Source organism: Lemur catta, chromosome 6, assembly GCF_020740605.2.
Source record: "Lemur catta isolate mLemCat1 chromosome 6, mLemCat1.pri, whole genome shotgun sequence".
NCBI classification, from domain to species: domain Eukaryota; kingdom Metazoa; phylum Chordata; class Mammalia; order Primates; family Lemuridae; genus Lemur; species Lemur catta.
In genome coordinates this window covers 95,993,252-96,007,609 of record NC_059133.1, presented here as the reverse complement: position 1 = coordinate 96,007,609, position 14,358 = coordinate 95,993,252, and the positions used below count along the sequence as shown (strand labels likewise).

At 53.4% G+C, this 14,358-nt stretch overlaps 1 protein-coding gene across 2 annotated transcripts in view; it reads left to right on the top strand.

The window, feature by feature from the left end:
* PRMT8 (protein arginine methyltransferase 8) overlaps window positions 1-14,358 on the top strand; it is a 177,651-nt gene that overhangs the window by 140,491 nt on the left and 22,802 nt on the right. For both annotated transcript variants that reach the window (XM_045554571.1, XM_045554570.1), the window contains exons 4-5: window positions 461-524; window positions 13,898-14,040. In XM_045554571.1, the coding sequence (XP_045410527.1) occupies window positions 461-524; window positions 13,898-14,040 (207 nt within the window). The remainder of the gene's footprint in view (window positions 1-460; window positions 525-13,897; window positions 14,041-14,358) is intronic.

Sequence of the window (14,358 nt, the reverse complement as noted above, 5' to 3'; positions counted from 1 at the left end):
CATTTCCCAGATGGTCCTCGTCCTGCAATGTGCCCAGTTTACCCTGAGAGGGCAGGGGTGGGCAGGACCATGTCGCGGGAGGCTCACGCCTCTCTCGCCTGGCTCTGCCTTCCCACATCCTCCCCGGGGGGACAGTGGCTGGGCCGCCTCTTACGCTCTGTCCTAGCCAGGAGGGCGAGGCCTGCCAGCCCCTCCTGAGTCTACAGCACAGAGATTGAGCCCATCATGGGGTGGCAGCTGGGGCTCCGTCTCCTGGCAGAGGCAGCCAACTTGGTGGAAGGCCACTGGCCTGGAGTCGGGAGGGCCAGGTCTTAGTTTTGAATCTGCCACAAATTCTTTGTGGGGCCACGGGCAAGTCACCGCACCTCTTTGGGCCTCTGTGTCTCCATCCATTAAGTTGGCGTTGGACGTGCTGTGATTTTTTTTGATGCCTTGCTCCTTTGTTCTGTGCCCTTTCTAGATTGAATGCTCCAGTATTTCTGACTACTCAGAGAAGATCATTAAGGCCAACCACTTGGACAACAGTAAGACATACTCCGAGTATTTTCCTGTGGATGGAGGGGGTGAGGGGCTTGCGCTTTCTTGTTGGGTAACATAGAGGGTAGAGTGCGGAGCACTCAGGCTTGGGCAGGTGGGGCCCCTGTTGGCAGGACTGTGGCTGTGGGTGCTGAGGTTCCTACCCCCAACATGCCAGCCGAGGGGTACATTTGTCCCCTCTTAGCTTTCAGCAAGCCCTGCCTGTGGCCAAATCCTTAGCTGCCATAACCTCAGCCTTTGCTAAGTTCTGCAAAATGGCCACATTCCTCCTCCCCCTCCTCTTCCCTCTCCACAAGTGCTGGCCCTACCTCTCCCTGCCACCCAGTGGCATCCTGGCAGATCCCAGGATGTGGTCCTCCCCTGCCCACAAGCCACGTCACTGACGGGCTGTCCTGGCAATAAGGCTGCTCTTGAGAGCGGGGCCTTCCTCAGGCTGGAGTCTGATTACAGCGAGGTGTGTCCTGTACCTTCCTCCCCTCGCTCTATTCCCAGCCCCTGCCATCTGGAGCCTGCCTTGAACCACCCAGACCGCAGGGCCCGGACCAGGAGAGCTCCCTGTAGCTTGCGTCTGTCAGCAGGATTAGATGCAGGCCCCAGCCCCTGTGCTCAGCGCTGGGGAGAACTTCATGGGGACATTGCATCCCACTGCGCTGGGGCTGCTGCAGTGAGGCCAGGAGAGGGGCAGGTGGACAGAGGTTGCAGTGCAGGGAGTGGGCTGGAGCCCAGACCGGGTGGCAGAGGCAGGGGACTGAAGTAGCCCAGAGCCGTGGGCCTGGAAAGCATTATTTCTGGAAGACAGCTCACTGCAGAGTTCTGAACAGTGGCAAGGAAGGAGCAGGAGGGAAGGACATTACCTAGAGGGGTCTAGGACAGGGGGACAGAGACCACACTGGAACAAGAGACTGGGCGGGAAGGGATCTGTTTTGTGTCCCGCCTGCAGGAGCTGGGCACAGAGGTCTCGCAGGCAGGCTCTGCCCGGTCCCCGGCACCAAGGACTCCACACAGCCTTCCCTCTCTGTGCTGCGGGACCTTCGGTTCCACGGATAAAGGCCTTCCATGCTCCCTGCTGGGCTTCCAGAGCTCCCTTGCTCCCCTATAGGGTGCCCCGATGCCCTTTGGGTCTGACCTAGGTAACCGGGTCCAGGTGGTGCTGCCTACTGCACTACTGCACCTGTTCCACAGGGCTCAGCCCCACACCTGTCCTGTGTGCTGCTCCACACGCTTGCTGCAGACTCTTTGAAAGGGCAGGAGCGTTACTCACTCAGCAAACTTCTATGCCTGCCACCATGAGCAAGGCTCTGGGGACAGAACAGGGAACAAGACAGGTAAAGTCCCTGACCTTATGGAATCCACACTCTAGCTGGGGGGAGGGGAGGAGTTACAGATAATGAACAAAGAAGTAGAAGCTCAAAGAAAAATATCAGATGGTGGTAAGTGCTCTGCGGGTCACAAAGGAGGCTGCTGTCAGGTCAGTCTCTGAGCAGGTCACATTCAAGCTCGAATCTGAATGACAGGAAGGAGACAGGCTGACAACGTTCAGGAGGGAGAATCCTGGCCAGGCCAGTGTGGAGGCCTGTGGGCAGGATGGCGCTCAGCACTCCCGAGGAGCAGAAGGAAGACCCTCGGCCAGGGTGTCGGGGGCAAAGGGAGCAGAGGGGTGCAGGGGCCAGGTCCCGCAAGGCCTGGAAACTGGGAAAGCAAGGTTGGATTTCACTCTCCGGGTGCTGAAGTCTTCCGGGAATGTTAAGCAAGGGAGGCGCCTTCTCTGTGGAACAGGTCTTAGGCGGGAAGAGCAGAAGCAGGAGCCGCGAAGGAGCTGTCGCAGCGCTCCAGCCAGAGCTGCCGGGCGGCGACCGGAGGTGGCAGGGGCGGAGGAGAGAGGTGACCACTGTGGGAGATGCATGGAAATGGAGGCACGGGCACCTGCGGGTGGGTCGGGTGTGGGAATGAGGAAAAGAGAGGGCAGCTCTGACTCTTTCTGGCTTGAGCAACTGGGTGGCTGGGGACCGGCTGCAGGCAGAGTACTACGCGGGTGGCAGGAGCCAGGAAGAAGCAAGAGCTCCCCCGGGCCGTGCTGGGCCTGGGCTGTCTGTGGGCCATGCGGGGAGACCTGTGGAGCCGGACCGTGTGAGTCTAGGGTTTCCAGGAGACTCAGCAGGAGACCCACACTCTGAAGTCACCAACATGCAGATGTTATTTAAAGCTGCGGGATGAGGTCACTTAGGGGTGATGTGTAGCTGGAGGAAAGAAATGGGACAAAGATAGGGCTCTCGGGCATTTCAACACGCAGAGGTCAAGCCCAGGTCAAGGGCCAGCGAGGGGCTGAGCACACGGGGTCAGCGAGGTCGGTGGCCGTTCAGAAGCGTGACTGCCCTGAAGCCCGGGGAGGGGGGCGTGGCCAGCTGCAGGGAGTGCCGTGAGCCCAAGCACGGTAAGAACAGAGAAGTGGCCCTTGAGTGTTGCCACATGGAGGTTACTGGCGGCCTAACAAGAGCAGACTCAATGTAGGGGTGGGGACGGAAGTCCGGTTAGAGTAGGTTCAGGAGAGACTGAGGCAAGGACCATGACTTTTCTCGCTGTGATGGGGACCAGGGCGATGGAACGGTAGCTATCGGGGGATGTAGGGTGAAGGGAGGGAGGTTTTTTTTAAGGATAGGGGATATTAAAAGGTGTGTATGATTCATTGCACAGTAGAGAAAGAAAAACCGCAGAGGGTGTTTGGGGCTCTCTCTCTGTCCTCCCCTGGCTGGCAGAGGCCACGGCCCTGCAGCCGTTCACGGCAGAGTGTGGGTTGGGCACAGGGCGGGGGGTGGCTGACACCTGCTGAGGAGTCCCGACCTTCAGACTTCATCAGATTTCCACCTATCTGTCCACCCGCTCATTTATTCATCCATTTCACTGTGGATTCCTATTCTATTTAATAGGTTATACCCGTTACCGCTGCTTACTTTGATACTCAGATTGTGCCTGATTTGGTGGCTGGGAGCCCCTGGCTTCTGTGTCCCTTTGACGTCCCTCTCCCCTTTCTGCGAGCTGTCTGACTTTCTGGCGTGAGACGTTCCAGGCCCGTCCTGAGCTTTCCACGCCTGTTCTGGAATCGGCTGCTTCTCCCTGTTCCATTCCATGGACAGCGGCATGTAGAAACTAAGATCGAGCCACAGGTGCCTATTGATTTTAGGGTGTTGACGCTCCCAGGCTGTTTCGTTGGAGAGAGCTGGGGAGTGTGTGCGTCTCTCTTTGTGTGCACACTTACACAAAGGTAATTCTGTGTCTACGCATCGTCCAGTAGGAGCTCATGCGGCACCTCCACTGCCAACCAATGCCACAGGCTTCCCTCTAGCTTTCCCCTTCCCCGTGCTTGCGCCTCCTTTCTCTGGCTCTGGAAAACCAGGCCCCACTCTTTGTACTGTGTTTGCCTACTACGCACTTGTGTATGTTTACCTACCCCCGTGTGAAATCCATCTCCCGTGGTCACCGCCTCCGGCCCCACACGGATGCCCTGTCCGCCCGTGCTGGGCTCCGCCGGCAGCCTTGCTGGGCAGCCTCCCATGTGGCTGCCTCTGCGGAGCCTGCTGCCCTCTGTTGTGGAGACCCCCCCTGACACCTGTGACGTCACCGTCCCGCACCGGGCTGCCCCCCCCCCTGCCCCCCGCCGGACTCTGACGCGCTGGGCCAGGCTGCCCCTGCTCGGCTCCAGCACTCCCTGCTGACAGCGCCTGCTCCGGATGTTGACGGCTCAGGCTTGATTCTGTGCTACCGAGACACAGGCCCAAAAGAGCCAAACCATTGTCCCCCAGAGAATAGCCACCCTGTGCCCCAAGCCTGTTCCTCCCCTCACACACACTGTCCTCGGGGGCGGGCGGCAGGGGAGGCTCCAGGCCAGGGCTCCATGAAGCAAAGCTGTCTTTATTTCTTCCTCCCTGGGGGTCGAAGCAGGTGGGTGGAGCTGGTGAGGCTGGTGAGGCCACCCTGGGCCCTGACTGCTGCTCCGGTCCCCTCAGCCTTGGCACGTGTACTCGAAAGAGGACAGCTTGGCTACACAGATGCTTCCATGGAAATGCTTTTGAGATGCTGCAGCAGCCAACTGTGTGGGGCCTGGGAGTGTAGGTGTAGCGACATAAATAACAACACGGGCATCAAATACCTGCTTCCCAGAATCTGTCGCTCTCTCTTCCTCTCGCCTCCGTGCGGCTCCGGCCCGGCGGCATCTGCATGCAGACGCACACCCACGGGAGCACCCACAGCAGACGCACACCCACGGGAGCACCCACATGCAGACGCACACCCACGGGAGCACCCACAGCAGACGCACACCCACAGGAGCACCCACAGCAGACGCACACCCACAGGAGCACCCACAGCAGACGCACACCCACGGGAGCACCCACATGCAGACGCACACCCACGGGAGCACCCACATGCAGACGCACACCCACGGGAGCACCCACAGCAGACGCACACCCACGGGAGCACCCACAGCAGACGCACACCCACGGGAGCACCCACAGCAGACGCACACCCACGGGAGCACCCACATGCAGACGCACACCCACGGGAGCACCCACAGCAGACGCACACCCACGGGAGCACCCGCAGCAGACGCACACCCACGGGAGCACCCACATGCAGACGCACACCCACGGGAGCACCCACATGCAGACGCACACCCACGGGAGCACCCGCAGCAGACGCACACCCACGGGAGCACCCGCAGCAGACGCACACCCACGGGAGCACCCACATGCAGACGCACACCCACGGGAGCACCCACATGCAGACACACACCCACGGGAGCACCCACAGCAGACGCACACCCACGGGAGCACCCACATGCAGATGCACACCCGTGGGAGCACCCACATGCAGACGCACACCCACGGGAGCACCCACATGCAGACGCACACCCGCGGGAGCACCCACATGCAGACGCACACCCGCGGGAGCACCCACATGCAGACGCACACCCACGGGAGCACCCACAGCAGACGCACACCCACGGGAGCACCCACAGCAGACGCACACCCGCGGGAGCACCCACATGCAGATGCACACCCGCGGGAGCACCCACATGCAGATGCACACCCACGGGAGCACCCACAGCAGACGCACACCCGCGGGAGCACCCGCAGCAGACATGCAGCCTTCACGTGGCTCCTTCCACGCGCGTGGCCCACACACATGCTTCAGTGACTCTTCTGTGACTTAAGCACTAACAACTATTATTTCCCCTCCTGATGAGGAAACTAGTAGGCTGCTGAGATGCTTAAAAAGGTGGGTTCATTTGTTAAAGTTGACATAGGAGCTCAGAGATTGATAGAATTTTTGTGCTTCTAGAAACAGAAAATTATAACCCATTTTCTTCTTGGAAAACTAAAGGAAAAAAGTGTGCCCTTCCTTTCTCTCCTACTTGTGCATGACCTAAAGCACAAATATGGTGGATGGAGGAGACCTTAGAATTGCACGACACAAGGCAGTGACAAGGGACGGGAGCCTCTGTGACATAAGGGTGGGAGGACTGTCTCAGATCACCTCACCTTTCTGAGCCGCCCTGTGCCCTCCTGGAGAGGAGATAAGCTGGTGGGCAGCTGCAGCGTTGTTGGGGGATTAGAGAAATGTAGGTCAAGTGCCTAACACAGAGCCTCGCATGCGGTAGGTGCTCAACAAGTTAGCTACAGGTCGTTTCAGCTGTCATGGTCTATTCCTTGACCTTTCCTGGCCGTGTGCTGCTCCAGCATTTCTCCATGCCCTGCAGCCACCCGGTCCTGGCAAGATGCTTCCCAGGGGACCCAGACAGCCACCTGGGAGCTGGGATTGTCAGAAGGCACTTTCCTCCCACCGAGGTAGACTCTGCCTCCCGGCAACCTTCCCAGTGTTCCTGCCGAGTGAGGAGGCTCCCCTCTCCCTCGTCTCGGGCTACATACCCCAGTTCCTTCCCCTTTGCTCAGGAGGGCTCTGGTTTGAGCCTTCTCTCCTGTTCACGTTTTAGCATCTGTCTCCCCCCTCCCCCGAAAGCCAGGCTGAGAAATAAACACAGCACAGTCGTCGGGAGGGGCCAGATGCTGCTCTTCTGACAGTGCAGCTCTGGTTTCCAGCAGCAGTTGCGGAAAACACCGTGTTGCAGCGATCCTAGCTGGAGACCAACCACAGCCTGTCATCTACCCCATGCTGCTGCCAAGCTACACCTCCTAACCTGTATCTGGCTGGTGGGTGTTTTGAATCCAAACTGAGCGTCATATTTTCTATTTGTATTCAACATCATGTTGTTAGATTTGGTCCTCCATTCATTTCTTGCTCATCACTCTCCTGGGGTCATCGTTTCTGGCTTTGTGTCATCTACACATTTGATAAGTGCCCTGTAGTGAGTGTGGCAGCGCCAGTCAGCTGGTCTACATTCAGCTGTTAATCAGCTCCCTAGAATACGGTCATGCCAATCACGAATCCACATGACTTGTCATCTCCGTTAGGAGGCCATGGAGGTGGGGCCTTGTTGATGTCCCCGCGTGCTACGCTGCAAGCACTAGCTCTGCAGCCACACGTTCTTGTTCGCACCCAGCTCTGCCAGATTCGGCTTGTGATCTTGGATAACTTACTTCACATGCCTTAGTTTCCTCATCTGTGAGATGGGAATAATACTGGCTCATACTCATAGGGCCACTGTGGGGATTACACAGCTACCAAACATGAAAGTGTGGTGTTCTGGCTCGGGCTCCTGCCAGGATCCCGAGAGCTGATCATGAAATTTTCAGCAAGTTTATGGAGTAGATGCTGTCACTTTGGCGGTTCGAGACTGACTATGGTGGAAATCAGCAAATGCTGCTGACCAGGGCGTGTGTCCCCAGGAGAGCCTGTTGTTTAGTACCTATGCACACCACCACGTAAAACACAGCAGTATCCAGAGCGCAGTAAGCAGCTGATAAATGTTAGCTATTGTTATTATTATTATTTGATTTATTAACTTGGCTAATGACCATGTCAAAAGAAGAAATGAGACTAATCATATATAATTGTTTTCAATGAGCCTGTACTAGTGACTCCTGGCGATTGCCACTTCTTTTCCCGACTGCTCGTGAGACAACCCATTAATAATCTTAGAAGTGAGTTTCATTTATTCCTTCCTTCCAGTATTATCGTGCCACACGCTAGGCCCTACACCAGCTGTGGGCGAGTCAGCGGTGGGACTGGCGCAGACGGAACCTTTGCTCTCATAGTGCTTACAGGCTCATGGGGAGGACGGGCATAAAGGCAAGTGAGCTAACAGTCACATGCCACCGTAAGTTGTGACACTGCTTAGAAAGCGACAGGCTGGAGAAGGTGTGAAAGCCCAGGGTCCACGTCCGACTGTGTGGCCGGGTGGTGTGCGGGAGCCGGCTGTCACCGCTTCCCAAGGGCCAGTTCCGCACATGTGTCTCTTCTTAACCCTGCCTGAGTGACATCGTGTGTGTCATGAGCTTGAAGTCAGCCGTGGTGGAAGTATTTACGTTACAGACATCAGCAAACGCTAAGGTCAGAGTTTTTTCTTTCTGGAGCTGTGCTAAACAGCACAGCACTGGTACCGGGAAGTGAGAGGACACTTTTCTGAGGAGAGGCATTGACACTGAGGCCTGAAAGTGTTTTACCTGCCTGTACAAATCCCCGGAGGTGGGAGACACTGTCTGTCCCACGTAAGCTGCTCCAAGCAGTGGGTGAGTGAGAACCTGGAATGATCTGAGTACCTGAGCCCAGGGGAAGCTTTGTCGCTTTTAACATTTCCACGGATTTCGACCATTCCACCAGGTACCTCCCCCTTCTTTGTAACCCCTGCCCGCCTTGGCCGAGCCTACACAATCGTCTGCCTGTGGCCAGTGTCTTGTATTTGCCAGGCTGGACCATGCACGGGGTTCTACGTGGTGGGTGGCGATTTGGGGTGGGGAGGAGTCCTGGTAAAGCTCTGATCAGCCGAGCATTAGTCAAGCCAGTGCCCAGGGGAGGAGAGAGGCCAGGGAAGGGCTCTGGCAAAGCTGGCAGAGCTTCAGAGCCCCAGCTAAGCAGACTGGGACCTGAGCCATCAAGGGGGCTGGAGCAGGCTGGGGCATGAAGCCAGGCAGATCATGCGCTGGGGACAAGGCAGACCCTCAAGCTTGCTGTTCTAGGGTGAATAGGTGATTTGGGCAGAGAGAGGGGACAATACTGTGGAACCTTCTCTATTGAGGCTCCTGGCACCCAGGGCTCCCCTATGCCATGGCAGTAATGGGGTCCATTTGCTGTGGGACATATTCCAGTCCCCTTGGATACTGAGGGTAGAGATATTAATGTTCTCTTTCTCCCATCACTGCTCGTCCCAGAATGGGCTGAGTCTGACCTTGTGAGAGAGGTTTATCTACATTTCCCAGCCTGGAAAAGACGAGAGCAGGGAGCAGAGGCAGGGGCTGACATCACGGACGATTGACAGGTGCTGGTCCCACCCTGGCCGCTCTCAATGGTTCTGTCTCTCCTCAGTCAACCAAGCTGACCAGCCTTTGGGAGAAGGATGGTTTTGTCCTTTGCCTTCTTTGATTTCTTTTCTTGCAACATCTAAGCAGTTGCTGATGTCCACACCAATCCCAGGTAGTAGGAAGGTTGGGTGTTACGATATCTGTTCGCCAGGTGGAGGGCAGGAACCTCAGGGAGGCTGACTGACTTGCACAAGTTTACAGGACAGGCCTCAGTTTGGGCTCTGCAATTTGACTTCTCTAAAACTAGTTCTCTCATTAGGCAAAATGAATAATAGGTCAACCACACCAGGCCCTAGAAGGATTATTGAGATAATGTACGTAAAATCACTCTGCAAGCTCCTATTCAAATGCTAGTAATTTTTTACTACCATAATTAGGACTAGTTTGAAGATCTTTTGTCTCTTAACCTAATGCTCTTTTCTTCAAAATTGCTTATTCATCCACCCATTCATTCACTCATGACTTCTGAATGTTTGCGAGGAGCTGAGTGCACTGCCAGGTCCTAGAAAAGGAAGCTGAAATAGACAACTAAGAGGTGGAGTTCATGGGCTGGAGGTGAATTGGGTCCTCAGAAGGTGTGTGGCAGCTGGTGTGGGTGTCACCAAAAGCTGGTGCCTCAGCAAAGTGTGGAGGGAGGCGAGGGAGGAGAGGGAGGGGCTTTGCTGTGGTGGGGGTGGCATCGGGGGCCTTGCTGGGTCAGCTTGTGCTCCTGTCCCCATGCTCGTTACCCTCCTGCCCACTCTTGTGCGGGACAGGGTCTGGTCTCCGAACAGTGAGGACTCACGTGGGGAAACCGCTAACTTCAGACCCCGTGGGGTCAGCTGACTCTGATGGACGAGCTGGAGGCCCAGATGGGGTCGAGCAGGCCTGATTTGCTAAAAAATAAAAAAGCCAACCGAATGGCCATTAATCATGTGACTATATTTCCATAATATCCACTCAAAACTCAAACCAAAAAGAAAAAAAATCACGCTAAAAACAATGAATAAAATCTGGATGTCTCATTTGCAAACTTCAAGCTACAGGGGAAAATTTCCCGATTTAGAGTTTATTGCTCCCTGTGGTGCATTTAGTTATGATTAATTATTCTAAAATGTACGAGCCAAGGTCCTGTCATAGTTAGTTGAACAAACTTTCCACCCTCCTTATGGAATGAAAACACTGCTCCAGACAGCGACCTCAGTGCGCCCTTGAGCAGACGCAGATTTAGTGACATGGGGTCCAGACTGGGCATGGAGTTCTGCAGCCCGTAGCTGCCCAGAACGTAACGTCAGTGGCTTAGACCCCTTTGCAAACCTCGACGTGCATGAGAAGGGAGGACTGCAGCTGTGCATGCCCACACAGGTCCTTGAGCCAGCCTAATACCACATGCTGGCCAATAGTCCTAATGAATTGGCATAAACCCCACGGTGAGAGGTAGCATTTTGCAGGTTGGGATATTGAAGCTGGGAGTTTAAGTGGTTGCTGGTGGTGACTACAGACCACAGGAAGTCTAACCCTGGAGAATCAGCTGAACAGTTGTATTTGGGTCCACAGAAAAAATGTGACCTCTTGAAAAAAAACAGGCTCCAAGAATCGTTGCAAATTAGGGTCAAAGTGGACATCGCAGGCACCACTTCTTTATTGGTGTCAGCTGTCCCTACCAGTAAACCTCGCAGAATGCCTTATGCATAGCAAGTGCTCAGTACGTGTTTGAAGAATCACAGCATTCTGGTGCACAAAGGATTTCAGATTCAACCTCCCCCACCCCCTTTTTTTAAATAAGGAAACTGAGGTCCCAAAGGAGAGGATCTATTTGATCAAGGTTAGCTGTAAGCTGGAACAAGAGCATAAGTTGCTTGAGGACCCCAGCATAAAGTTGTGCAGGTCGGGCACTGCACAAAAGCACCTGGGCAAGAGGAAGAATGGGTCTGAAATCCAGTCCACCATTGGACTGAATGGAAGTGTGTCTTTTTCCTTTCACAAAGGGCCCATATACTCACCAAGCCAGCTGTGGGGCCACATCTGCTCTGAGATATGTTTGCACGTGAATAGATATAGAAGGGTGTTGTTAGGTGAACAGAAGTCCAGACTGTTAAGCATTTTATAGGGTTAACTGATTCCTTCTGCCTTTTTGCAAGCAGAAACGGTGTGATATTTGCTGTTCTGTGACCCTGCGTATGTATGTGTCATCTATCATACTCTGTATTGATCAGGACGTAGCAGCTCATAGGTAAGACAGCTGGCACAGAGCACAGGGGCAGCAGTCACTCACTCTGCGAGTGAGGAACATCCCATATGTAACAGGCACCTGAGGAACATCCCATATGTAACAAGAGCAGGCAAACACATCAAGTCTGTTTGTCAGACTTCATAATATCTATCTGTTTCCTGCAGCTCCTGATGGAGTCCTGTCCACGAAATCATCTTGGGTGGAGACTTGTACTAAACACCCAGGGTGGAGTCGTGGGACCCAGGGGCAGAAGAGGGCCCCAGGGAGGTCATGACATAATGCTGGAAGAGGAACTGCCCCACAGCTGCACAGATACATGTGGACATTAGGGTAGAGCCTTCAAGAAATGTGCAAAGAAAAAAGAAAGTGAAGCCATTGGAAACACTTTTCAAAAGTTTACAGAAGTAAGACAAGTCAGGCTTATTAAGCAAATGATTAGGCAGGTGCGTCAGGAATATATTTGTCAGTTCTTTTTCAGAATAAGAAATAAATTAGGTGCCATATTTGCATTTTTAAAAATCCTTTGCTTTGTCCCCTTATGAATTCTCTTGGTGTGCCCTGGGCCCTGCTCTTGGTTGAGTTCCTGCTCTGGGGTCTCCAAGCCCCAGAGACATAGAGCTTTAGCACTCACCACTCCACCCCGCCAAATCTTTCAGAGATCAGCCCTTCCTGCTTTTACTTTCTAGAGGCAGGGGGTCATGAACAGCAACAAGGGGGACCACACAAGCCTGGGGCTCGCCCCAGAGTGGAGAGGCTCAGTGCATGTGCACAAGTGTCTAACTCCCTGTAGAGGAGGCTCTGTCTGATTAAACCCGGATTAAATACCAGACGGTGGAGACTCAGCCACCATCAGAGCTGCTGACGGGCATCTCTCACCCGCATTATCCAATAGGCAGACACCAAGTGAAGCCAGTGAACGGTGTGCCCTTTGCCATCCAGGAGCCTCTGGTCCAAATTTATTTTCATGAAACTCAGATTCAAGACAGATGTGGAGTTTTTTTGTTTTTTTCCTCCTAAGTAGAGGCCATTGTTCAATTTTCCCAGCAAAGCTCAGGCATTGTGTGAATTTTCAGAGGATGTTACAGATTGAGAGTTTCAGAGCATGAATATATGTAACCTTTCAGGAGAAATGTTCAGAAGGAACCAGCCAACCAATACATCACCCTGTCAGTTTAACGGCAGTGGCTCGGATAGCTTTTGTTCTGATCTTTACAGCAGCGAATGCAGAAAGAGACTTCAAATTTATGTGCACATCCATGTTAATTGATCAGAAAGTCAACTAAGAAGTTTCGCCTGCCCCAGGGGGACCTGAATGTCTTGGAAGTGACTCGTGAGCAGGGCCACCTGGCTCAGGGGCTTTGTCCCGGCCCTATCTCCCTCCCCTCTCCATCTGTCAAGGAGGAGTATGTCAGATGATGTCTACCTTCTGCTGAGCCCCAGCTGTGGGCCTGGCACTTCACATGTGTTATTTCATTTTATCAATAGGACCATCCTCTAAGTAGATATTACTTTCCATGGTTGTTCTCTGGAGAATTAGAGTTTACTTAGGTCAAATAACTTGTGTAAAGACATATAGCAGTCATAATTAGAAGACCCAGAACCTAAACCCAGGTTTCTCTGATTGCAGAACCCATGCTCTTGTCAAAACACCCATTTGCCTCCTTCACAAACGCTAGAGGGGCACCCACTGGGTGCTGAGCCCTGGCTGTGAACGGATGCAAGAGCAGCAGAGGAGGCATCTCTGCTTTCTTTGGGTTGGAATCACCATGGTAACCTAACATAGGGTGGGGAACCATGATAGGAGTGTTAGAGTCATATCATATCAGATCTGGGCTCTGTCCTATGGCTGCTATTTAACCTCTCTGAACCTCAGTTTCCTTAGTTATAAATGAAAATAATAATACAGTTGACCCTTGAACAATGTGGAGGTTACAGGTGCTGACCCCATACACAATCAAAAACCCATGTAGAACTTTTGACTCCTCAAAAACTTAGCTACAAATAGCGTACTGTTGACCAGAAGCCTTACCAATAACATAAATAGACAATTAACATGTATTTTGTGTGTTGTATGTATTATAGACTATACTCTTACAGTGAAGTAGCAAAAATGTTATTAAGAAAATCATAAAGAATGGAAAATGTATTTACTGTTCATTAAATGGAAGTGGGTTATTGTAAAAGTCTTTGTTCTCACTGTCTTCAAGTTGAGTAGGCTGAGGAGGAGGAGGAGGAAGAAGGGGAGGAGCTCGGCTTGCTGTCTCACGGGTGGCAGAGGCAGAGGAGGGGGGAGAGGAGGTGGGAGAGGCAGGCACACTAGGTGTAACTTTTATTGAAGAAAATCTGCATGTAAGTGGCCCCGGGCAATTCAAGCTCAAGGGTTAACTGTAATGTACTTACTTCATAGGGTTGTCGGAAGGATTACATGATATAGTGCGTGTGACGGGCTTAGCGTAGTGCCAGAAACAGGAATGGCTGAACACATTGTAGGAGGAAAAATGCAAGTAGTTTTCAGTCATCTTAGTGTAAACTAGCTTGGTGAAGAGTGAGCTGTGTCATATCCTAAAAGTAGAGTGAGAATAGAGCTAAAACCTGGAGATCTGGCCCAGATGTGGGGTGCTCGTGGTTCCTGGGTGGGGTCCCTGCAAAGTGTGGCCTTGGGGTTCTTATTTTCCAGTCATCACCATATTTAAGGGTAAAGTGGAAGAGGTGGAGCTGCCTGTGGAGAAGGTAGACATCATCATCAGCGAGTGGATGGGCTACTGTCTGTTCTATGAGTCAATGCTCAACACGGTGATCTTTGCCAGGGACAAGTGGCTGGTAAGTGTCCTGCATGCTGTCCTTGCGTTGGTCTGCTGGCTGTCTTGCTGCTCCACCCTACAGCCTAGGAAGAATATGAGGACTTCAGAGAGGACTTGGGCTAGGAGGTCACCTCTCCCAGGCCTCTGTCTTTAAAGCAGATCTGCTCCAGGGGACAGAATGGTCACCCATGGGGCCAACATGTCTAACTGTCACAATGTACTTCTGTAGTCTGACCTTAGCCTCTTCTGCAAGAGTTGACACCCCCTCTCTCATCAACATAAAAGTCCATTCTGGTCAATAAGTACTTAGGAGCCCAGTGTGCTGCCCACCTTGGCT